Below are 26,586 nucleotides of genomic sequence, written 5' to 3' on the forward strand. Positions count from 1 at the left end.
GCCCATCCCTTCCATGTACCAAAGCTTCTGTGAATATATAATATCATTAACTCAAAATAATAAAAGTGAAAATATGTATGTGTGTGGCTGGGGTGCCCACAGCTATGGCTCCCATCACTCAGGAGACACCAAAGACCCTCCCTCCAATGACATTGCAGGTTATAGTGCAGTGTTACTCAACCTGGGGGTCGGGACCCCTGTGGGGGTCACGAGGGGGTGTCAGAGGGGTCACCAAAGACCATCAGAAAACATCGTATTTTCTCTTTGTCATGGGTGGGAAGTTTGGACCAATTCTATCATTGGTGGGGTTCAGAATGCTATTTCATTGTGGGTGAACTATGAATCCCAGCAACTACAACTCCCAAATGGCAAGGTCTATTTTCTCAGCAACTCTACCAGTCTTCACATTTGGGTATATTGATTATCTGTGCCAACTTTGATCCAGATCCATCACTGTTTGAGTCCACAGTGTTCTATGGATATAGGTGAACTACAACTCCAAAAACTCAAGGTCAGTGTCCATCAGACTCTCCCAGTATTTCTCTTGGCCATGGGAATTCTGTGTGCCAAATTTGATTCAATTCCATCATTGAGGGAGTTCAAAAGGCGCTTTGATTTTAGGTGAACTATAAATCCCAGCAATCCCAACATTCCCAAATGACAAAATCAATCCCCTCCAACCCCACCAATACTCAAATTTGGGCGTTTCGGGTATTTGTGCCAAATTTGGTCCAGTGAATGAAAATACATCCTGCATATCAGATATTTATATTACGATTCACAACAGTAGCAAAATTAAAAAAGTAGCAACGAAAATAACATTATGGTTGGGGGTCACCACAACGTGGGAACCTGTACTAAGGGGTCGCGGCATTAGGAAGGTTGAGAACCACTGTTATAGTGAGTGCCATGAACATGTCCAAGATCCCTACCAATGACCTCCACCAACACCACACTACCCACCACCCAAGTAAAGGCTTTCATACGAGGACAATTCCATCCTAGATTTTATGTGTTTCCTCCACCACAGACATCCCAGTGTTTCTGACTCTGTTGGTGTGGAATTTGCATGACCCCACCCACCGCCTCTTCCTTAACCCTTTCCTATTCTTTTCTTTGGCGCACAGCAAACAGAGCAAACAGAGGAATTGATCAGCAAGTGAACATATCCACCACAGACATCCCAGTGTTCCTGTCTCTCTCCATTGGTGTGGAATTTGCATGACCCCGCCCACTGTCTCTTCCTTAACCCTTTCCTATTCTTTTCTTTGGCGCACAGCAAACAGAGGAATTGATCAGCAAGTGAACATATCCACCACAGACATCCCAGTGTTCCTGTCTCTCTCCATTGGTGTGGAATTTGCATGACCCCGCCCACTGCCTCTTCCTTAACCCTTTCCTATTCTTTTCTTTGGCGCACAGCAAACAGAGGAATTGATCAGCAAGTGAACATATCCACCACAGACATCCCAGTGTTTCTGTCTCTCTCCATTGGTGTGGAATTGATCAGCAACTGAACATACTAGAGAGGTCTGGGGAAAATTCACCATGATTTATAGGAGTTGTAGGTCCTGGGATGTATAGGTCACCTGCAATCTAAGAGCACTGAACTCCACCAGCAATGGACTTGGAACTAACTTGGCACACACAACCCCCATGACCAACAAAAAATACTGGAGGTCTTTGGAAGGATTTTTACAGGAGTTGTAGGTCCTGGGATGTATAGTTCACCTACAATCTAAGAGCACGCTGAACTCCACCAACCTGGAACTAAATTGGCACACACAACCCCCATGACCAACAAAAAACACTAGAGGTCTTTGAAGGGATTTAGAGGAGTTGTAGTTCACCTACATCGAGAGCACACTATGAACCCAAGCAAGGATGGATCTGGACCAAACTTGGTGTGCATACCCGATATGCACAAATCGGAATACTGGTCACAGGTTTGGAGGGGAATTGGCCTGGACACTTCGGAGTTGTTAGTACAGGGATGTATAGTTCACCTGCAGTCAATGAACACTCTGAACTCCACCAAAGATAGAATCGGACCACACTTGGCACACAGAGCCCCCATGACCAGCAAAAAATATTAGAGGTCTTTGGGGGAAATTCACATTGTTTTGGAGGAGTTGTAGTTCACCTGTATCCAGAAAGCACTATCAACCCAAACACTGATGGATCTGGACCAAACTTGGCACACATACCTGAAGTGCCGAAATATGATTACTTGAAGGGTTTGGAAGGAACTGACCTTCCTTCCTGAGAGTTGTAGTTCACCCACAACCAGAGCATTGTGGACTCAGGATCTGGACCAAACTTGGCATGAGTATTCAAAATGCTCAAATGTGAACACTGGTGGAGTTTGGAGAAAATAGGTCTTGACATTTGGGAGTTGTAGTCATTGGGATTTATAGTTCACCTGCAATCAAAGAGCATTGTGAACTCCACCAACGATGAAATTGAACCAAACTTGGCACACAGATCTCCCATGACCAACAGAAAATACTGGAAGGGTTTGGTGGGCATTGACCTTGAGTTTGGGAGTTGTAGTTCATCGACATCCAGAGAGCACTGTGGAGTCAAACAATGATGGATCTGGACCAAACTTGGCACGAATACTCCATATGCCCAAATGTCAACACTGGTGGAGTTTAGGGATGGTCTTTGGCGACCCCTTTGTAACCCCTCTTGCAACCCCTAGATTAGGTTGAGATATGCTAATCTAGAACAAACCTGCCCAACATAACAAGTACGGTGTTGTAGTTTTTTTCGGGCTATATGGCCATGGTCTAGAGGCATTCTCTCCTGACGTTTCGCCTGCATCTATGGCAAGCATCCTCACAACCCAGTGATTCTGGCCATGAAAGCCTTCGACATAACAAGTACTGATGGGAGTATCTCAGGGCCACCCTGGCATGATGGGAGTTGTAGTTCACCCACAACCTTATGCATTTTGGACAATTAAAAAAATGAATTTTTCCAACAACCCAGGCAACGCCGGGTATCCAAGCTAATATATTATATACTTATATTATCCCTTCCCAAAAATGCAATCTCCCTTTTTTTTTTGATACACAAAAAATCACTGCATACAACACACACATACACGCACCATTTCTCCTCCCCAAAAAAAAACCACAGGTACAATTTTCAAAATAAATATTATTATTTTTTGTTATGTTAAGAAACATCTTAATTCTTCTTCTTCCTCCTCGTCCTGGAATCATCGAAACAATAACAGTAATCCCAAATCACATCAGATCAAAGAGAAATACGAAAAGCGGCAAAGTAAACGTCTCAAAGTCTGTCCAAATGGTTTCCAGTGCAGGAATAAGGCTGGGTGATGTTGACAAAATGGTCCAAACTGGAAAGGTATTTTTTTCCTTGCTTCGAATGGAACGGTTTCCCATCCCAAGAGATTGCAATATGGCTTTGAAAGGCTGCAACGTCCCATATGAAAAAAAAGTATTATTTGACCCCAAGCAACCTATAAGGCAGGCGTGGGCCAACCTTGGGCCCTCCAGGTGTTTTGTACTCCAACTCCCATCATTCCTAACAGCCTCAGGCCCTTTCCTTTTGCCCCTCAGCCGCTTAAGCGGCTGAGGGGCAAAAGGAAGGGGCCTGAGGCTGTTAGGAATGATGGGAGTTGCAGTCCAAAACACCTGGAGGGCCCAAGTTGGCCCACGCCTGCTATAAAGGAATGTGTCCCCTTCCAACCATTTTTAGGCCCAGGAAAATGACCTCTAAGTTTTAGGAAAAGGCCTAAAATGTATGTCAGGAAAGATGGGGGAGAAAAGTCCCACGCACCTTAGAAGACGCTCGGGAAATATTTTTCAAAAAGTTCAAAAACGAGAAAGCGGAACGCCCTTTCTCCTCCTCTCAATGCACAAACGGCGCTCGATTAGCCATCCAAAGCCACATCCCGTTAGCTCCGCACCTTGTATTTATTCCTTATCGAGTCTGCCTACCGTAAACAGTTCCCGTAATTATTTGGGAACGTCAACACAAAGAATTGCAACATGAACTGCATTCGAGAATTGCAATATGAACTGTGTTTTGCTCCGCTGTGCACCCCAAATGCAGTCCCCCAAATGATGCAAATGGCTCTCGTAATTATTTGGGAACATCAACACAGAGAATTGCAACGCGAACTGCATTCGAGAATTGCAACACGAACTGCATTTCGCTCCGTAATTATTTGGGAACGTCAACTCAAACAATTGCAACTTGAACTGCATTCGAGAATTGCAACACGAACTGCATTTTGCTCCGTAATTATTTGGGAACGTCAACTCAAAGAATTGCAACATGAACTGCATTCGAGAATTGCAACGCGAACTGCATTCGAGAATTGCAACACGAACTGCATTTCGCTCCGTAATTATTTGGGAACGTCAACTCAAACAATTGCAACTTGAACTGCATTCGAGAATTGCAACACGAACTGCATTTTGCTCTGTAATTATTTGGGAACGTCAACTCAAAGAATTGCAACATGAACTGCATTCGAGAATTGCAACACGAACTGCATTTCGCTCCATAATTATTTGGGAACGTCAACTCAAAGAATTGCAACATGAACTGCATTCGAGAAATGCAACACAAACTGCGTTTTGCTCCGCCGTGTACCCCAAACGCAGCCCAAATTATGCAAATGGAAAGACAAAAGGGAGGGAAGGATAAAAGGGTGGAAGGGAAGGATGAAAGGAAGGAAGGGAGGGAGGGAAGGAGGAATGGAAGAGAGAAAGAAGGAAGGATGAAAGGGATGAAAGGAGGGAGGGAAGGAGAAAGGGAAGAGAGAAGGAAGGATGGAAGAAGGAAGGAAAGACAAAAAGGGAGGGAAGAACAAAAGGGTGGAATGGAAGGATGGATGGATGGAAGGAAGGAAGGGAAGAAGGAAGGGAGGGAGGGAGGGAAGGAGGAATGGAAGAGAGAAAGCAGGAAGAATGAAAGGGTTGAAGGGAGGGAAGGAGGGAAGGAGAAAGGGAAGAGAGAAGGAAGGATGGAAGGAGGAGGGAAAGACAAAAGGGAGGGAAGGACAAAAGAGTGGAAGGGAAGAATGAATGGATGGATGGAAGGAAGGAAGGGAAGAAGGAAGGGAGGGAGGGAAGGAGGAATGGAAGAGAGAAAGAAGAATGGAAGGGTTAAAGGGAGGGAGGGAAGGAGAAAGGGAAGAGAGAAGGAAGGATGGAAGGAGGAGGGAAAGACAAAAGGGAGGGAAGGACAAAAGGGTGGAAGGGAAAGATGGAAGGAAGGAAGGGAGGGAGGGAGAGATGGAAGAAGGGAGGGAGGGAGGGAAGGAGGAATGGAAGAGAGAAAGAAGAAAGGATGAAAGGGTTGAAGGAAGGGAGCGAGGGAGAGAAGGGGAAAGTGAAGAGAGAAGGAAGGATGGAAGGAGGAAGGAAAGACAAAAGGGAGGGAAGGACAAAAGAGTGGAAGGGAAAGATGAAACTAAGGAAGGGAGGGAGGAAAGAAGGAAGAGAGGGCGGGAAGGAGGAATGGAAGAGAGAAAGAAGGGAGAAAGAGAAGGAAGGGATGAAATGGCGGAAGGGAAGAAAGGAGGAAGGGAGAAAGAGGGCGGTAAGTGTGGTAGGGAAAGAAGAGAGGAAGGAAGGACAAAAGTGTGAAAAGGAAGGAGAAAGAGGGAGGGAAGGAGGAAGGAAAGACAAGGAAGGACAGGATGGTGAGAGCCCAAGAGGCCACATTTGGTCCCCGGGCCTGGGTTTGCCCATATGTGATCTAAACACTCACACGGAGGACACAATTGATTTAACAGACTCAAAATAACCAACGATTCCAAAAGAAAGAGTGGCAGCGAATGGGAAGCGGCACACTCGGCACATACTGTTTTTTGGCACAGAGATTGAGTTTTTTGAAATAACAACCCTGCATTCCTTAATCTGTGGCTTTTGGGGGCATCCTAGGAACCAAAGGACGCCCGAGAAGCGAGCGTTAAACCAATCTAACCACTTGAGAAAGAGCAATCCGATCCCATTTCACTTTGTAGGATTCTCAGCACTAGCATTTACCATCATTCCCTCCCTTTTTCTACACCTCCTTCTACAATTACAGCCTTCCCTTCTTCTCTATTGGCTTCTTCTATGCGCAAAACCGCCACCAATCAAAAAGACCAATTGTCCTATTCAAGAAGTATCTTGAACCGCAAACCATTTTCGTGGAGACCCCAAGCGTTCGACCCCCAACCTTTTCCCCCGCTCTTTACACCTCATTTATGGAAAATTAGAGCATGCACACTCGTGTTGGTTCGACAGTGTGATCCAAGGGGAAAGCGAGTGGGAAAGTCTCATCTCTTTTATATATATATACACACACGCCTTTATATATTTGCGACGACGAGTCCGACGATCGTAAGAATCCAAGCAAATCCCAACCGAAGGACCGCGCGAGCAGTCACTGCGTTGTCTTCCTTGGAAATCCCACATCGGGAGAGAAGCAAAGAGAACGGAAAAAATAAAATAATCGTCAGTCGCACCGTCCCGTCAATCCTCTTCTCCGATCCAATTCGTCCCATAGTCCCGGCCGGGGGGAAACGCTACAGAGTTAGAAAGGCAAAAAAAGGTAGTAAAATAATCCTTTAACCATATACAAATATATATATATGTATACATATATATATGCGTGTGAAGAAGAAGAAGGGAAAAAAAGGAGACGGCCATCTTCATCTGTACCAAAACGAAAACAAACCCATCAGGAAGAGGCGGCGGCGGAGCGACTGGGGCTGGGATTTTTCATTCCATCTTGGACATTTCAAATTTGGTGGTCACGATTTCCTGCAAAGGAGAGAAAGGAGAAAAGAAAGGATGAGATGTAATAATGTGTCTCTGTGTGTGTATTTGGTTATATATATTTCAAAAGCGTTGTGTTTGTCTAGCTCTGTTTTTAACACTTTGGAACCTGACTCAGACTGCAAGGAGAGGCAAATAGTAAGTTTATTGTCGAAGGCTTTCATGACCAGAATCACTGGGTTGTTGTAGGTTTTTTTCAGGCTATATGGCCATGTTCTGGAGGCATTCTCTCCTGACGTTTCGCCTGCATCTATGGCAAGCATCCTCAGATATAGTCGAAGGCTTTCATGGCCAGAATAACTGGTTGTTGTAGGTTTTTTTGGTCTATATGGCCATGTTCTAGAGGCATTCTCTCCTGACATGTTCTAGAGGCATTCTCTCCTGAGGATGCTTGCCATAGATGCAGGCGAAACGTCAGGAGAGAATGCCTCTAGAACATGGCCATATAGCCCAAAAAAACTTACAACAACTCAAGTAATAAGTTGGTTTTTTTTTTGGAAGACCATTACCAGATAGCCTCTATGGTCAAAGGCGTATTAATATTATTATTTTATATTATTATTATTATTATTATTATTATTATTATTATTATTATTATTATTGAAAGACCATTACCAGATAGGCTCCACAGTTACAGGCTTATTATTATTATTATTATTATTATCATTATCATTATTATTATTATTGGATATTATTATTTATTTATTTATCGTGTCATCAGCAACCATTGTATTACAATTCTAACAGAGCAAAACAAACTCAGAGATTAAAAAGAAAAAGAAAAGAAAAGGAAAGAAAAAAAAACCACACAGATTTTGTAAATTTGGTATTTGGTTAAATGTCCTTTGACCAGTATCTGGCCACTTGGAGTGCCTCTGGGGTTGCCGCAAGAAGGTCCTCCATCGTGCATGTGGCAGGGCTCAGGGTGCATTGCAGCAGGTGATCAGTGGTTTGTTCTTCTCCGCACTCGCATGTCGTGGATTCCACTTTGTGGCCCCATTTCTTAAGATTGGCTCTGCATCTCGTGGTGCCAGAGCGCAATCTGTTCAGCGCCTTCCAAGTCGCCCAGTCTTCTGTGTGCCCAGGAGGGAGTCTCTCATCTGGTATCACCCATGAATTGAGGTGCTGGGTTTGGGCCTGCCACTTTTGGACTCTCGCTTGCTGGGGTGTTCCAGCGAGTGTCTCTGTAGATCTAAGAAAACTATGTCTTGATTTAAGGACATGAGAGAAGCCTCCTCGCAGGATTGCAAGACATCCGGGCGTCCCCTGGGCAACGTCTTCGTAGACGGCCGATTCTCTCAACCCAGAAGCAACCAGAGACGACTTGCAGCATGCAAACAAGGATATTATTATGATTGAAAACCATTACAAGATAAGCTCCACACCTACAGGCATATTATTATTATTATTATTATTATTATTATTAGTGGATATTATTATTGTTATTGGATATTATTATTATTGAAATCCATTACAAGATAAGCTCCACACTTACAGGCATATTATTATTATTATTATTAGTGGATATTATCATTATTAGTATTATTAAAAGACCACTGCAAGACAGACTCCACACTTACTGGTGTATTATTGTTATTAGTCATCATCATCATCATTATTATTATTATTATTATTATTATTGAAAGACCATTGCAAGATAGGCTCCACACTTACAGACATATTATTATTATTATTAGTGGATATTTTTGTTATTGGATATTATTATTATTATTGAAAGACTATTACAAGATAGGCTCCACACTTACAGGTAAATTATTATTATTATTGGACATTATTATTATTATTATTATTATTATTATTATTGAAAGACCCTTACAAGATAGGTTCCAGACTTACAGGCTAATAATAATAATAATAATAATAATAATAATAATGATGATTATTAATGGATATTATTATTGGATATTATTATTATTAATAATAATAATAATAATAATAAAAGACCATTACAAGATAGGCTCGACAGTTACAGGCATATTGTTATTGGATATTATTATTATTATTATTATTATTATTATTGAAAGACCATTACAACATAGGATCCATGATTACAGGGCTGTTGTTGTTATTATTATTGTTATTAGTATTACTGTTATTACTATTATAATTATTGAATAATAATAAGCCATTTTGAGTTAAGCCACTTTGAGTCTCCTTGTGGAAAGAAAAAGCGGGTTATAAATAATAATAATAATAATAATAATAATAATTATTATTATTATTATTTAATTGGGCTTAAGTGTTTTAACTGTCTATTTAATTGTCTATACTGTTCATGTTCAATTCCATTTTAATGTTTGTATATTTTTAGGTTTTAAATTATATTGCTTTGGTTTCATTGTGGGATGCTTTGAGTCTCTTTTTTAGAGATAGAACGGGATGCACATCATCGTCATAATTACTATAAATAATAAGAAAATAAACTGAAGCTGGCTTACCTCATCAGAGTCTAGCAAAGGCGGCAACACTCTGGAAGAGAAGTGGGAAAGATTGGGGTTACGATCGAAAGTAAACCATGGTATCTATCTATCACTGTATTTTGGAAAACTACATTTAAGAACATCAATAAATTTGCTTAGAATTGAATGCGAAAGCAGAGGCTGGGTGGCCATCTGTCGGGAGGGCTTGGATTGTGCCCTTTTAGCATAGCGCAAAGGAGGTTGGACTGAATGGCCCTTAGAGGTCACTTCCAAGCCTAGCATTTGATTATTTAACAGAGGCTGGATGGCTATCTGTCGGGAGGGCTTGGATTGTGTCTTTTTGCATAGCATAAAGGGGATGCGACTGGATGACCCTTGGAGGTGACTTCCAACTCTCACATTCTATTACTTAATAGAGGCTGGATGGCCATCTACCAGGAGGGATCGGATGACGTCTTTTTTTGCAGAGCACAAAGGGGGTTGGACTGGATGGCCCTTGGGGTTCCCCTTCAACTCTAGGATTCTATATATATGTCAGGACTTCATCTAATTCCTCCACAGTTGCAATTCACTACTTGCTGGAATAATTGAACGATGCCTCGTTCATCTGCTTTAAAAGAACCCGAACTTATCTGTCCAGCCAAACAAATACACAAGGACTGAAGAATTAAAACCGAAACCTACACATCGGCCATAGAAGAGGGAATGTTTTCTTCCACCCATTTCAAGTCTTCATCCTGCGGAAGGAGAAAAGGAGCAAGATTCAAGAAAATGCAACAGTGAGAAACACCGATTGCTCATATTCAATATTCTTCAACACTTGTTTCACTTGCAGAAGCCCTCTCTCTGCTTCCTGATTTCCTGGGAAGATCACCTCTGTTGACCTAACTACATGGGTGACATGAATAGTAGATTGTCATCAGTTTTCTAGTTTTTCTGTCCAGATCATCCTCCACCTCCTCCTCCTCCACCACCTCCTCCTCCTTCTCAACCACCTCCTCCTCCTCTACCTCCTCCTCCACCACCACCACCTCCTGCACCACCATCTCCTCCTCCACCTCCTCCACCACCTCCTCCTCCTCCACCACCACCTCCTCCTCCACAACCTCCTCCTTCACATCCTCCTCCTCATCTGCCTCCTCTTCCTCCTGCACCACATCCTCCACCTCCTCCTCCATGTCCTCCACCACCACCTCCTCCCCCCTCCTCCACCACCTCATCCTCCTCCTCCACCTCCTCCTCCACCAGCTCCTACTCCTCCTCCACCTCCTCCACCACCTCCTCCCCCCTCCCCCTCCTCCTCCTCCTCCATCACCTCCTACTCCTCCTCCACCTCCTCCTCATCTGCTTCCTCTTTCTCCTGCACTACCACAGCCTCCACCTCCTCCTCCACCACCTCCCCCCCTCCCCCACCTCCTCATTGTTCTCCTCCACCACCACCTCCTCCTCCTCCACCTCGTCTGCCTCCTCTTCCTCCTGCACTACCACATCCTCCACCTCCTCCACCTCCACGTCCTCCTCCTCCTCCACCACCTCCTCCCCCTCCCCCTCCCCCTCCACCACCTCCTCATCGTCCTCCTCCACCACCTCCTACTCCTCCTCCACCTCCTCCTCCATAAACCTCCACCTCCACCACCACCTCTACTTCCTCCACCACCACCTCCACCTCCTTCTCCACCACCTCTACCTCCAACTCCTCCACCTCCTCCACCACCACCTCCTCCTCGTCATCCTCCTCCACCACCTCCATAAACCTTCATCTCCACCACCACCACCACCTCTACCTCCTCCTCCTCTTCTTCTAGTTCTTTTTTGGTGCCTCAAATGTTAGCCCTGTTTCTGGGTCTATTTGACCTGCTGCTTCCAAAAATGGCACCTGTTTCCTACTATCAGCTCTAGTTTTTGAGACATATACCACCTAATAGTTTTATTCTGCTTGTCCATGGAAGACCATGCTAACCCTATCTAAGAAACCAGAGCTGATGCGGTCTCACCAATGTAATTTTCTGAATCAGTGCCCCAAATAAACCCAGGAACAGGCCTAAAAAAACAATTTTTTTGTTGGTGTTGGGTGTTGTTGTTGTCAATAGGATGGCAATGTTTTAGGCTCTTACCACTCTGCTGCCCTTGAGGATCCCGTTGGCTTCGGGTTTTCCTCCCCGCATCTTCATCCCTTCTGCAAAAACGAGGAAAGAAGAAACAAAAAGATCTTATATTCAGTTATTGCATATAGAAAATAAGGGATTTTCCTCCCAGAAAGGATCCTACTGTAATGGTGCAAAAATATGGGGTCAGGGTAATGCATGCAATCAATGGAGAGTATGCGTTATTATAGGGACATGTTGGGAGTGGGTGAAAGAATGGGAAGTTGGGAATGAACTGGCAGAACATCTGAAGGTATTTGGTAATTGGAAGAAGTGACTATGAGAGAGAGAAAGTATGGTTATATTGTATGTATGCATCAGCAATGAAAGGAAGGTCACTTGCTGCCTATGTTTCTTTCTATATTCTGGTTTACGATGCCCTATGAACTGGATTTCCTTCCCAAATCCTTACCATAGGCCTCGTTTACCATCTGCTCTTCGTCCTCATCCTCTTGTTCGCTCCCTTCGTCCACCAAGGGCATAAAGGCATATCTGGTGGGAGAAGTTCCAAAAAAATCATCATCAACACCATCATCATTGGGATAGAAAATGGGATTTCAAGAGTTTACAGTTTTCTTGGTCTGAACTGAAAGTGAGGTTGGCCATTATAGATCCAAACCGTTTTGAGACACAAAACATATGTTGTTGACCAGTCGCCATAGAGAACTACGAGGGTTGAATGAAAAGTAATGCCTCCACCTTCGTTACTTGGGTTTGGATGTGAATATTTTAATAAATCAAATGCAGAAATAATCCTTAGAATGTGCTCTTTAACGACCACTGTTCACTTTTCCACATAATCACCAGACAATTGGATACACTTCTGCCAACGATGAAACAGTCATGGAAGAAGTCGACACTCTGTTTCCGCAACCAGCATCCCACAGTCCTCTCAATGTCTTCGTCAGAAGCATAATGATGTCCCCGCAGATTTTCTTTCATTATCGAGAACAGATGGAAGTCAGGCGGTGCTAAATCTGGACTGTATGGAGGATGCCGTATGGTGGTGAGATCCAGTCTCTGAAGTTTCAAGTGTGTGTGCTTTCATTTCAGGCATCAGCATCCTGGGTACCCATCGTGCACAGATCTTCCGATAGCTAAGCAAAGCAATAACATGGCCCACACGTTCTTGTGAAATGCCGATTATGTTTGAAATTTCTCTCTGAGTGATACAACGGTCGTCCTGAATCAATCTGTCAACCTTGTGCTTGTGAAACTCGGTGGTTGCTGTCACTGGACGTCCAACTCTTTGTTTGTCAAGCAAGTCAGATGTTCCCACCTCAACATCTTTAAACTTACTCGCACAACGACGCACAGCACTCACATCAACACAATCACCATAAACAGTTTGCATTCTCTGGTGAATCTCCTTTGGGGTGACACCTTCTGCGGTCAAGAATTCAATGACTGCACATTGCTTAAGTCGCATTGACCGACCGTCTGCGCAGGGTTCCATACTTCACACTTTAACAACACAACTGTTCAATGCTAAGGCTTCCTGCCTAAATGGGACTGTAGAGGAGAGTCTACTGAACAAGCCAATACCTGCCGCATACCTGTACTGCCATCTGTTGAGGAGTTATGAGGGTGGAGGCATTACTTTTCACTCAACACTTGTAGGATAACCATTACACTATGTAACACTGATTTTTGTTCCTGGGTTATCAATGTCATTTCCTAATTGGTCCTATCATTAAAAAAACATGGGGGAAGTTTATTAAACTTCCAAAACTTTGTTTTTGCGGGAACGACATCCTGCTATAGCGCATTTTCCAATGAGTCTCAACTAATTGAGACTCAACTAATTCAAGAATTAGAGACTCATTGAGTCTCAACCAATTCAAGAATCGTTTGTGCCACAGAAACGGTTTCTGGAGCGTAACAACTACTTTCAAAGCAAGGATCACACAATTAAATAGGAAATAACACTATTGAATAAGGACAGAATTCTTTTTAAAAAGTTACATAGTGTTGTGGAAAAAATTAGGGCTGATGCAGTTTATCCAGTGCAATTTTCTGAATCAGTGACTCAAGGAAACGCAAGAAAAAGGCCTAAAACACCCAGACACCAAGAATTTGTTTCTCGTTGAGATGTGAAATTAATTTATTAATTATTATTAATAACATAACTATTAAGCATAACTATTAATGCAAGATACTCCACTTTGGCAGGGAAAACGAAATGCAAAGATACAGAATGGGGGACAATGCCTGGCTCGAGAGCAGTACGTGTGAAAAAGATCTTGGAGGCCTCATGGACAGGAAGTTAAACATGAGCCAACAATGTGGTGTGGCAGCAAAAAAAGGCAATGGGATTTTGGCCTGCATCAATTGGAGAATAGTGTCTAGATCCAGGGAAGTCATGTTCCCCATGATCTATTCTGCTTTGGTTAGACCACACCTGGAATATTGTGTCCAATTCTGGGCACCACAATTCAAGAGAGATATTGACAAGCTGGAATGTGTCCAGAGGAGGGCCACTAAAATGATCAAGGGTCTGGAGAACAAGCCCTATGAGGAGCGGCTTAAGGAGCTGGGCATGTTTAGCCTGAAGAAGAGAAGGATGAGAGGAGATATGATAACCATGTATAAATATGTGAGAGGAAGCCACAGGGAGGAGGAGGGAGCAAGCTTGTTTTCTGCTTCCTTGGAGACTAGGACGCGGAACAATGGCTTCAAACTACAAGAGAGGAGATTCCATCTGAACATTAGGAAGAACTTCCTGACTGTGAGAGCCGTTCAGCAGTGGAACTCTCTGCCCCGGAGTGTGGTGGAGGCTCCTTCTTTGGAAGCTTTTAAACAGGGGCTGGATGGCCATCTGTCAGGGGTGATTTGAATGCAATATTTCTGCTTCTTGGCAGAATGGGGATGGACTGGATGGCCCAGGAGGTCTCTTCCAACTCTTTGATTCTATGATTCTATGAAGCTGGAGCTGACAGACAGGAGCTCCCCCCGCTCCCCCGATTGAAACCACTGACCTTTTGGTCAACAGTCCTGCTGGCACAAGGGTTTAACCCATTGCGGCACCAGGTAATAACATAAGAAGAAGAAGCTCCAGCCAAGTACCGACTTATCTCTATCCTATATTTGTAATAATTTAACATAGTTATCACATTGACCTCCAAATTCGAACCACCGAACTTTCAGTCAGCAGTCCTGTCAGCACAAGTGGTTTTACCCATTGCACCACTGGGGACTTCATATAATAATAATAATAATAATAATAATAATAACAACAACAATATATGATGATGATACAAATAAATATAATATAATATAATATAATATAATATAATATAATATAATATAATATAATATAATATAATAAATATCATATCATATCATATCATATCATGTGGCCAAACCTGGCCAGGGATGCTCCATACCTTTGGTTGTTGGCAGAAGGTCTCCATAAGAACATGATGACGAGCAAAATGATGGAGAAGAGAAACCTCCAAAAGGCATCATCAATCCAAAGTTCCCGCCAGTCCTGGAGAAATAATGCAAAGACTAATATGACCATTCAAATGCATATACAGTATTCCCTCACTACTTCATGGTTTACTTTTAGCAGACCTGCTGTTTTGGGGTTTTAAAAAAATATTAATTTAAAATATATATTGCGGTATTGTCACTGTTTCGTGGATTTTTGCCGCCGCCACCTCAGTCCTCCCTCCAGCCTTGAAGGACCTTTCCTTCCTTCCTTTCACTTCATTTTAAGTTTATAAAGACTTAAAATAGTGCATGACTACTAAAATAATGTATAAATATTAGAATAAATATAGCGTCCCTACTTTGCAGTTTTTCACTTATAATAATACTAAAATAATAATACTTTATTTATATACCGCTCCATCTCCCCGAGGGGACTCAGAGTGGTTCCCAGGTAACATCACAAAACATACAGAGTAAAAACAATATAACCATAAGATAAACAAACAAAATATAAGCATAAAAATTGTCGCCATAACACACATATATTAAAAGTAATCCTACCTGTTCAAGGCAATAAAATTTTTAAAAGGCCGGGCCAAGATTTGTGCAAGCCCAAAAATTCTAGGGGGGGCGGGAATTAAGTGCAATGCTATGGCAGGCAACAATAATATTAGGTATGGGTCTGTGACTGTTCATTCCGGGGCCGATTAGAGGAAAGAATATGGGTAATTAGTAGGAAGAATAAGGCCGTATTCGACAATGTGTAGGGTTGAGTTAGAACTGGTCATTTTCAAAGGCTTGTTGAAACCACCAGGTCTTCAAGCTCCTACGAAAGAAGGGGAGGGTTGGGGCCTGTCTTATTTCTCTTGGAAGGGTGTTCCAGAGGTGGGGGGCCACCACTGAGAAGGCCCTCTCTCTCGTCCCCACCAACCACTCTTGAGACGGTAGTGGGACCGAGAGAAGGGTCTCCCCGGAAGATCTTAGAGTTCGTGCCGGTTCATAGATGCCCATGGAGGTTGTTGAATGGAAGACCTATCCTCCCTCTCATTTCAGGTATCATTCATAATCTACCAGTGGCACTTGGTCCAAAGTAACAAGGGCTTTGGAAAGCACAAGCTGAGGGCTGTTCAAAGGCTTGTTGAAACCACCAGATCTTCAAGCTCCTACGAAAGGAGGGGAGGGATGGGGCCTGTCTTATTTCCCTTGGAAGGGCTTTCCAGAGATGGGGGGCCACCACTGAGAAGGCCCTCTCTCTCATCCCCACCAACCGCGCTTGAGACGGTAGTGGGACCGAGAGGAGGGCTTCCCCAGAAGATCTTCGAACAAGCATTTGACTAAACAGTGAAATTGAACATAGGAATACGGAACAATGGATAATGAGGGTGAATTCTGATTTTATTGTTGAGGCGTTATGATTGTTATACTGTTGTTAATTGTTGATGTTATAATCTGTTTCAATTGCATTATACTGTTTTGTGATATTTGGCATTGTTGTGTAAACCGCTTTGAGTCGCCTAAGGGCTGAGAAAAGCGGTATAGAAATAAAGTAAGTAAGTAAGTAAATAAATAAATCTTAGAGCTCGTGCCGGTTCATAGAAGGAGATGCAATTGCTGAGATAGGCGGGGGCCGAATCGTTTAGGCGGGAGGTCCTGGAACGTAAAGGTAAAGGTTTTCCCCTGACATTAAGTCCAGTCATGTCTGACTCTGGGAGTTGGTGCTCATCTCCATTTCTAAGCCGAAGAGCCAGCGTTGTCTGTAGACACCTCCAAGGTCATGTGGCTGGCATGACTGCATGGAGCACCATTACCTTCCCGCCGGAGCGGTACCTATTGATCTACTCACATTTGCATGTTTCCGAACTGCTAGGTTGGCAGAAGCTAGGCCTGAGAGCGGAAGCTCACGCCGCTCCCCGGAATCGAACCTGCGACCTTTCGATCTACAAGCTCAGCAGCTCAGTGCTTTAACCCACTGCGCCACTGGGGGCTCGTAACCCCCGCAATAAGTGAGGGAACACAATAAGTGAGCTTAAGATCATCAGGAGAGGCCCTGCTCTCAATCCCACCACTCTCGCAAACGCGGTTGGTGAGGATGAGAGACAGGGCCTTCTCAGCAGTGGCCCCCCGTCTGTGGAACTCTCTCCCGAAGGATATCAGGTTGGCCACCTCCCTCCTGTCCTTTAGAAGACAACTGAATACCTGGCTCTGGGGCCAGGCGTTGGATTAGAGGCCAGCGGCAATAGGAAAAAGGAAATTTGGATTTTGCGATATGGATTCTCCCGGCTCGGCTTTGTTTTACTGGCATGTTAATCTATTAATTTATTATTAAATTTTACTGATGTTGTATAATGTTTTAAAATGATTTTATTGTGAATTGTAATTTTTATGGTATTTATGCTGTTAGCATCCTCTGATGCTCATGTGAGGCGGCGGGATATACCGTAAAAACTGGGCTATTAGACGACTTTCTAAGCCCTTAAAATCCTTTGAAAAGTTGGGGGTCGTCTAATCTCCCGGATATAGCAGATGACAAATGGTAGCGACACTGGAGCCGAAGCAGCCAAGGCAGTGGATGAGAACCTCCGCTCGCAGAGGCCTGCTTGCCTGACTTCCAGGGCTACGCAGGACACCGCTGGTGAGCGCACCCGCCCGCCCCTGGTGCTGCCAACGAGGCTTCCAGCCTCTGTCTTCAGCCTCCAGGAGCAGCGTGGCGCAGGCCTGACGCTCCGTCGGGCCCCAGCTGGGCTCCGTGAGGAAAGAGGCAGCGTGAGGAAGGAGGCTGGAGGGCAGCCTTTCTCACTCTGCGTCCCTCCTTCCTGGGCCAAATTGGGGCCAAGGGAGCGTCTGGCCTGCGCCGCGCTGCTCCTGCTGCTGCCTACAGCGCCGAGGAAGGCATCTGCGGGGTGAGGGAAATGGAGGGAAAAGTGCACACCTGCGGAGACCTGCACTGGGGTAAGCAGCAAGCAGACTTTAGCCTGTGCAGGCCTCCGCAAGTGTGCACCTTTCCCTCCTCTTCCCTCGCCCCGCAGATGCCTTCCTCAGTGCTGCAGGCAGGAAAGGTGTGTGAGGGAGGGAAAGGTGCGCCCCTTTCCCTCCTCTCTCATCCCATGAGCACCTTTACCATCGCTGCCAAGGAAGGCATGCGCGGGGTGAGAGAGAAGGGGGAGAGGTGCGTGCCTTTCCCTCTCTTGCCCCATGTGCAGCTTTTCTGCCTCCTCGCACCGTGGTTGCGCAGGGGCCGAGAGAGGAGGATAGCAAAGCCGCCGGAGCTCCCTTCTCCTCTGTCGTCGCTGCTGCTGCCGAGGAAGGAGGCGGGGGGGGGGGGAGGGGGGAGCAGGGAAAGACAGAAGGGGGTTGGAGCAGATGGCCCTTGGGATCTCTTCCAACCCCTTTATTAATGTTGTTGTTATTTTTGAAGCTGGGTGGCCGTCTGTTGGGTGCTTTATGCATTTGCTGCATGAAGGCAGAAGGGGGCTGGACTAGATGGCCCTTGGGATCTCTTCCAACTCTTATTAGTATGATTATTATTATTATTATTGAGAAAGGTTGGCTATCTGTCAGGGGTGTTTTGATTGTGCTTCTGCTGCATTAAGGCAGAAGGGGGTTGGACTAGATGGCCCTTGGGGTCTCCTCAGACTTATTAGTATGAATCTCATTGTTGTTGTTGTTGTTGTTATTATTATTATTATTATTGAGAAAGGTTGGCTGTCTGCCAGGGTTGCTTTGATTGTGCTCCTGCTGCATTAAGGCAGAAGGGGGTTGGACTAGATGGCCCTTGGGGTCTCTTCCAACCCTTATTAATATGAATCATTATTATTATTATTATTATTATTATTATTATTATTGAGAAAGGTTGGCTGTCTGTCAGGGGTGTTTTGATTGTGCTTCTGCTGCATTAAGGCAGAAGGGGGTTGGACTAGATGGCCCTTGGGGTCTCCTCAGACTTATTAGTATGAATCTTATTGTTATTATTATTATTATTGAGAAAGGTTGGCTGTCTGTCAGAGTTGCTTTGATTGTGCTCCTGCTGCATTAAGGCAGAAGGGGGTTGGACTAGATGGCCCTTGGGGTCTCCTCAGACTTATTAGTATGAATCTTATTGTTATTATTGTTATTATTATTATTATTATTATTATTATTGAGAAAGGTTGGCTGTCTGTCAGAGTTGCTTTGATTGTGCTCCTGCTGCATTAAGGCAGTAGGGGGTTGGACTAGATGGCCCTTGGGGTCTCCTCAGACTTATTAGTATGAATCTTATTGTTATTATTGTTATTATTATTATTATTATTATTGAGAAAGGTTGGCTGTCTGTCAGAGTTGCTTTGATTGTGCTCCTGCTGCATTAAGGCAGAAGGGGGTTGGACTAGATGGCCCTTGGGGTCTCCTCAGACTTATTAGTATGAATCTTATTGTTATTATTGTTATTATTATTATTATTATTGAGAAAGGTTGGCTGTCTGTCAGAGTTGCTTTGATTGTGCTCCTGCTGCATTAAGGCAGAAGGGGGTTGGACTAAATGGCCCTTGGGGTCTCCTCAGACTTATTAGTATGAATCTTTTTGTTGTTATTATTATTATTATTATTATTATTATTGAGAAAGGTTGGCTGTCTGCCAGGGTTGCTTTGATTGTGCTCCTGCTGCATTAAGGCAGAAGGGGGTTGGACTAGATGGGGTCTCTTCCAACTCTTTATTAGTATCAATGTTGTTGTTGTTGTTGAGGCTGGGTGGCCATCTGTCAGGGGCGCTTTGTATTGTATTAAGGCAGAATGAAGGGTGTTAGACTAGATGGCCTTTAGAGCTCCCTTCCAACTCTATTATTATCATCATCATTATCATTATTATTCATGTTAATATTAAGGCTGGATGGCCATCTGTCAGGGGTGCTTTGATTGTACTTTCCCTCCATGAAGGCAGAATGAAAGGGGTTGGACTAGATGGTCTTTAGAGCTCCCTTCCAACTTTATTATTATTATTATTATTATTATTATTATTATTATTCATGTTAATATTAAGGCTGGATGGCCATCTGTCAGGGGTGCTTTGATTTTGCTTTCCCTACATGATGGCAAAATGAAGGGGGTTGGACTAAATGACCTTTAGAGGTCCCACCCAACTTTAGGATTCTGTGAAAGAGATCTTCGTCGACCACAATCCAATAGTGTGATGCTGCAGCTGAAAAGGCCAATGCCATTTTAGGCTGCGTCAATAGGAGAAGCCTGAGAGAAGGCAAAAGGGAACTGATCATGGCACTTTACCTCGGCTAGTTTTTTAATTGCTTTAAATGAGTATTATTTATTGCAACTGTTTATTTTAACTTATTGCCAGCATGATGTAAAGGACCCAGAGTGTAAATGAAATTCAAGGAGAAAGAGCAACTGTAATGTACAATGTAAGGTACAATGTCCCTCTCATAGGAACCTGCTTCTCATAAGCATTTGAATTAAAATTACCATATTGAATTCAAATCTGATTTTTAAATTTTTTTATTTAGTGTGCTTTGGAAGGGGGGTGGTCTTATACGGCAAGTATATGCTAAACTCTATATTTTAACTGGAAAAGTTGGGGGTCGTCTTATACGCCCAGTCGTCTTATATGCCAGAATATACGGTAAATATATGAAATAAATAAATAATAGTAAACACTGTACGGGTATAATTTTTTTTGAATGCTTAACCTTGCAAATATATGACAACGCTCCCAAAAATACCCTACTCACAGACTGACACGTTGCAAGCCGGAACGTCTTTGTGGTCCAGATAATGAAGATTACCGATGCTGTGGAGAAAAACCATTGCAAAGACAGTCAGGTCTGACAAATGCAAGATACTCCACTTTGGCAGAAAAAAACAAAATGCAAAGATACAGAAAGGGGGACAATGAGGCCTGGCTCGAGAGCAGTACGTGTGAAAAAGATCTTGGAGTCCTCGTGGACAACAAGTTCAACATGAGCCAGGAAATGTCAAGTGGCGGCAAAAAAAGCCAATGGGATTTTGGCCTGCATCAAGAGGAGGATAGTGTCTAGATCTAGGGAAGTCATGCTCCCCATGTTCTATTCTGCTTTGGTTAGACCACACCTGGAATATTGTGTCCAATTCTGGGCACCACAATTCAAGAGAGATATTGACAAGCTGGAATGTGTCCAGAGGAGGGCGGCTAAAATGATCAAGGGTCTGGAGAACAAGCCCTATGAGGAGCGGCTTAAGGAGCTGGGCATGTTTAGCCTGAAGAAGAGAAGGCTGAGAGGAGATATGATAGTCATGTATAAATATGTGAGAGGAAGCCACAGGGAGGAGGAGGGAGCAAGCTTGTTTTCTGCTTCCCTGGAGACTAGGACGCAAGGGAGCAATGGCTTCAAACTACAAGAGAGGAGATTCCATCTGAACACGAGGAAGAACTTCCTGACTGTGAGAGCCGTTCAGCAGTGGAACTCTCTGCCCCGGAGTGTGGTGGAGGCTCCTTCTTTGGAAGCTTTTAAACAGGGGCTGGATGGCCATCTGTCAGGGGTGATTTGAATGCAATATTCCTGCTTCTTGGCAGAATGGGGTTGGACTGGATGGCCCATGAGGTCTCTTCCAACTCTTTGATTCTATGATTCTAAGACTGCACACTTTGTTTTCATTGTGTGCCTCTGAGGCCAAATTTTACTGTCACTGGTATGGGCAAACTTGGTCCCTCTGGGTGTTTTGGACTTCAACTCCCACAATTCCTAACAAACTATATTCCCAAAGGAGAAGGGCATCCCTCTCCCCTTACCGATGACGGCGAAGATGAGCGTGTTGGTGAAATGGCGGTAGAGGGAGAGCTTGACCAGGTTCCGGCGCAGTTTCAACAGCTTCATGGTCTGGACCAGGCTGATGAGGATGTGCGGTTTTGTTAAGGAAGACGGCACCATAAGCATAAGGAAGGGGAGAAGGGAGAAACGACCAGGGGAACTAGATCTCCCTCTGAGATATGGACCAGAGGTCATAAAACCCTCTTCCGATTTGACTTTGCTTTCGTTGCAGACCTTCGGACACTTGCCAAAGCCTTTATCCCAGAATTGCAATGCCAGGAAACAATCGAAATATGACTTGTCAAAACGAGGAGTGCGTCTACACCAGGAATTGGCAAACTTGGGTCCTGCTGGTGTTTTGGACTACAACTCCCACCATTCCTAACAGCCTCAGGTCCCTTCCTTTTGCCCCTCAGCCGCTTAAGCGAAAGGAAGGGGCCTGAGGCTGTTAGGAATGGTGGGAGTTGTAGTCCAAAACAACAGTAGGGCCCAAGTTGGCCAATGCTTGATCTACACTGTAGAATTAATGCAGTTTGATGGCACTTTTAAGTCGCTCAGTGCTATGAGGGTCATAAAAGTTGTGATTTAAAAGCTATCTAAGCCTTCCCTGCAAAAAATTAAAATAAAACTTCCAATCCCATAGCACCTTTAAGCACTCACGTCCTGTGTTATTTAATATGTACTTGACAGAAATATGTTTTGATACGTATCTTTGATAGAATTAGATTTTAATATGTGTGCTTTTAGAATTTTTGCAATGTTTTATTCAAGCAGGCTTCTAAAAAAAAGGTTTTTAAGATTTTATATTTTTATATTTTAAGGTTTTATTTTTGTGTGTGTGTGGATTTAATCTGAATGGTTTTTAATACTGTTTTAATACTTGCATATTTTAAATTGTCTTGTAATGCTTTTAATGTGCGTCACTTTGAGTCTCCTCATGGAGAGAAAAAGAGGTTCGGTATATAAATAAACATAATAAACATAATAATAATAATAAATACATCACACCGTTCTAGACGCTTGGGAAGTGTTCAACTTGTGATTTTGTGATGCGAAATCCAGCATATAGATCTAGTTTACTGTGACATACTGTGTTTTTGTGTCAGTAAAATAATAATAATAATAATAATAATAATAATAATAATAATAATGTGTTTTGACTGTGCTGTGATCTGCCTCAAGCCACAAGGAGAAGTGGATAAGTATTAAAATTATTATTATTATTACTACTACTACTACTACTACTATTATTGCATTGAGCCATAGAAACTGCATTCTTTTGATAGCACAGATGCACACTTAAGAGCTTACAACTTCCAGGTTTCCTTATTATTATTATTATTATTATTACTATTATTATTACAATTACATTGAGCCATGATGACTGCATTCATTCGATAACATGGATGCACACTTAAGAGCTTGCAAAACTACAACTCCCAGGTTTCCTTATTATTATTATTATTATTATTATTATTATTATTTTACTGACACAAAAGCACAGTATGTCACAGCAAACGAGATATATATGCTGGATTTCGTATCACAAAATCACAAGTCGAATACTTCCCAAGCATTTAGGACTGTGATTTATTATTATTATTATTATTATTATTATTACATTGAGCCATGGTGACTGCATTCATTCGATAACAGATGCACACTTAAGAGATTGCAAAACTGTAACTCCAAGGTTTCCTTATTATTATTATTATTATTATTATTATTATTATTTTACTAACACAAAAACACAGTATGTCACAGCAAACAAGATCTATATGCTGGATTTCGTATCACAAAATCACAAGTCAAACACTTCCCAAGCATTTAGGACTGTGATTTTTTAATTATTATTATTATTATTATTATTATTACTATTATTATTATTACATTGAGCCATGGTGTCTACATTCATTTAATAGCACAGATGCACACTTAAGAGATTGCAAAACTGTAACTCCCAGGTTTCCTTATTATATACTGACACAAAAACACAGTATGTCACAGCAAACAAGATATATATGCTGGATTTCGTATCACAAAATCACAAGTCAAACACTTCCTAAGCATTTAGGACTGTGATTATTATTATTATTATTATTATTACTATTACATTGAGCCATGGCAACTGCATTCATTTAATAGCACAGATGCACACTTAAAAGCTTGCAAAACTACAACCCCTAGGTTTCCTTATTATTATTATTATTATTATTATTATTATTATTCTGACACAAAAATACAGTATGTCACAGCAAACGAAATCTATATGCTGGATTTCTTCTTCTTCTATTATTATTATTATTATTATTATTATTACATTGAAACACGGCGTCTGCATTCATTTAATAGCACAGATGCACACTTAAGAGCTTGCAAAACTACAACCCCTAGGTTTATTATTATTATTATTATTATATTTTACTGACACAAGAACACAGTATGTCACAGCAAACAAGAGCTATATGCTGGATTTCATATCACAACATCACAAGTCGAACATTTCCCAAGCGTCTAGGACTGTGTTATTTATTATTATTATTATTATTATTATTATTATTATTATTATCATTATTATTCTGACACAAAAACACAGTATGTCACAGCAAATGAGATCTATATGCTGGATTTCTATTATTATTATTATTATTATTATTATTATTATTATTATTATTATTACATTGAGCCATGGCAACTGAATTCATTCGATAGCAAAGATGCACACATAAGAGCTTGCAAAACTACAACTCCCACGATTTCATCGCATTGTGCCATGGGCAAAGTGCTGTCAAACTGCACTAACTTTGCAGTGTAGATGCACCCCTTGGAGACTAAACTAGAATGAGTATCTCAGCATTATCAAGAGAATGCATTATTCCCCCCCCCCCCCCCCCCAGCAGCTGCTGTTATAGTGAAGGCTCTCTAATGTTAGAAGGTTTGAAGGGAGACAGAGGAGAGGAGGAGGAACAACAACAAAGGGGTGAAGCCCGAGAGAGAGGATATCCACCAGCACAGGGCCGAGTCAAGCATAGCCAAGGGGATAGCAGCCAGCAGCACCAAGTCATCCTGCGCCTGGTAAAAAAAGGAGAGAAAAAGAGAAAGAGAGAGAAGGAGAAAGAGACCTTTGAGGAGGAGAGACGGGACGCGGAGGAAGGACACACAGCCGATTCGTCTCATGTTAAAATATGGGATATTTTTCCAACACATAACCACCTAGGATGAGTTAGGAATGGCTGCTAGGGCCTCGTCCACACTGACCACTTAATGCAGTTCAAACTCCTACGAAAGTAGACAAAATGAAGCCCTTCATGGCCTTTGACTGCCCTGGGGGTTGTGTGATCATCATCCAGGCCTCCAACTGGTTCCAGGATGATGATGAGAAGGAGGACAATGACTTCGTCTTCTTCATCTCTTTATCATTATCATCTATCTTCATCTGTTCTTCATCATCTCTTCATCTTGCCTTCTTCATCTTTTCTTCATTATCATTTCATCTTCTTCATCTTTCCTTCACCTCTTCTTCATCTTCATCACCTCTTCTTCATCTTGCCTTCGTCATCTCATCTTCTTCATCTCTTCTTCATCTTGCCTTCATCATCTCATCTTCATCTTCATCTCTTCATCTGTTCATCATCTCTTCTTCATCTTGCCTTCATCATCTCATTATTTTCTTCATCATATCTTCAGCTTGCCTTCTTCATCTTTATCTCTTCTTCATCTTGCCTTCATCTCATCTTCTTCATCTTCATCTCTTCATCTCTACTTAATCATCTTCATCTCTTCTTCATTTTGCCTTCTGCTTCATCTCATCTTCATCTTGCCTTCATGTCATCTTCTTCATCATCTCATCTTTTTCATCTTGCCTTCATTTTCATCATATCTTCTTCATCTTCTTCATCATCTCATCTTTATCTTCTTCATCTCTTTGTCTGTTCTTCTCATCTTCTTCATCTCTTCGTCATCTCATCTTCTTCCTCATCATCTCATCTTCATCTTGCCTTCTTCATCTTTATCTCTTCATCTTGCCTTCATCATCTCATCATCTTCTTCTTCATATATTCATCTTGCCTTCTTCATCTTTATCTCTTTTTCATCTTGCCTTCATCTCATCTTCTTCATCATCTCATCGTCTTTATCTTCTTCATCTCATCTTCTTCATCTCTTCATCATCTCATTTTCTTTATCTTCTTCATCTTCATCTCTTCTTGATCTTGCCGTCTTCATCTCATCTTCATCTTGCCTTCACGTCATCTTCATCATCTTATCTTCTTTTTCATCTTGCCTTCTTCATCTTCGTCATCTCTTCTTCATCTTGCCTTCATCATCTCTTCTTCTTCTTCATCTCATCTTCTTCACCTCTTCATCTGTTCTTCATCTTATCTTCATCTCTTTTTCATCTCATCTTCCTCATCATTTCATCTTCATCTTGCCTTCATCTCATCTTCATCATCTCATCTTCTTCATCTTGCCTTCATGTCATCTTCTTCATAATCTCATCTTCTTCTTCTTGCCTTCATCTCTTCTTCATCTTGCTTTCATCATCATCTCTTCTTCTTCTCCTCCTCCTCCTCCTTTTTATATTTATTATTTCTATGACACTATACTTCTCTACAAAGAGACCCAAAGTGGCTAAAAGTAGTACAATATATAATTTTACACCTAAAAAACCCCCCAAACCCTATGTGATCATCTGACCAGCGAAGCCACTTCCTTCAATACTGGTTCGAAACTGCATCAAATGGTCAGTGTAGATGGGACTGAAGTTCGGGAAGGAGGGAAGGCTGTGAACATGCCGCAAAGACGGGACCCACACGTTCACACACAAATGCACACATACAGAGCTAGCTCCTGGTAAAGGATATCCACCAGACGATACAGGAATCCACAAAGGCCAGGAAAATCTCACAGCCGAGGGTGGCTACGTTTGTTTGCTCCTGGGGTGAGGGACAATCACACGCTGAGAATGGATGGTCCCAATGTTCTCCCG

At 42.6% G+C, this 26,586-nt stretch overlaps 1 protein-coding gene across 2 annotated transcripts in view; it reads right to left on the bottom strand.

The window, feature by feature from the left end:
• Positions 1 to 6,232: 6,232 nt before the first annotated feature.
• LOC132781380 (transmembrane protein 87A-like) overlaps positions 6,233 to 26,586 on the bottom strand; it is a 55,872-nt gene continuing 35,518 nt past the window's right edge. The window contains exons 12-20 of one of the 2 annotated variants that reach the window (XM_067461056.1): positions 24,601 to 24,671; positions 21,581 to 21,687; positions 20,544 to 20,602; positions 14,781 to 14,884; positions 11,807 to 11,886; positions 11,365 to 11,426; positions 9,935 to 9,987; positions 9,269 to 9,299; positions 6,233 to 6,794 (exon numbers count right to left, since the gene is read on the bottom strand). In XM_067461056.1, the coding sequence (XP_067317157.1) occupies positions 6,753 to 6,794; positions 9,269 to 9,299; positions 9,935 to 9,987; positions 11,365 to 11,426; positions 11,807 to 11,886; positions 14,781 to 14,884; positions 20,544 to 20,602; positions 21,581 to 21,687; positions 24,601 to 24,671 (609 nt within the window). In that variant the 3' untranslated portion in view covers positions 6,233 to 6,752. Of the gene's footprint in view, positions 6,795 to 9,268; positions 9,300 to 9,934; positions 9,988 to 11,364; positions 11,427 to 11,806; positions 11,887 to 14,780; positions 14,885 to 20,543; positions 20,603 to 21,580; positions 21,688 to 24,600; positions 24,672 to 26,459; positions 26,534 to 26,586 lie in introns of both variants that reach the window. The other variant, XM_067461055.1, reaches the window with a different exon arrangement.

This window comes from Anolis sagrei, chromosome X, assembly GCF_037176765.1.
Source record: "Anolis sagrei isolate rAnoSag1 chromosome X, rAnoSag1.mat, whole genome shotgun sequence".
NCBI lineage: Eukaryota > Metazoa > Chordata > Lepidosauria > Squamata > Dactyloidae > Anolis > Anolis sagrei.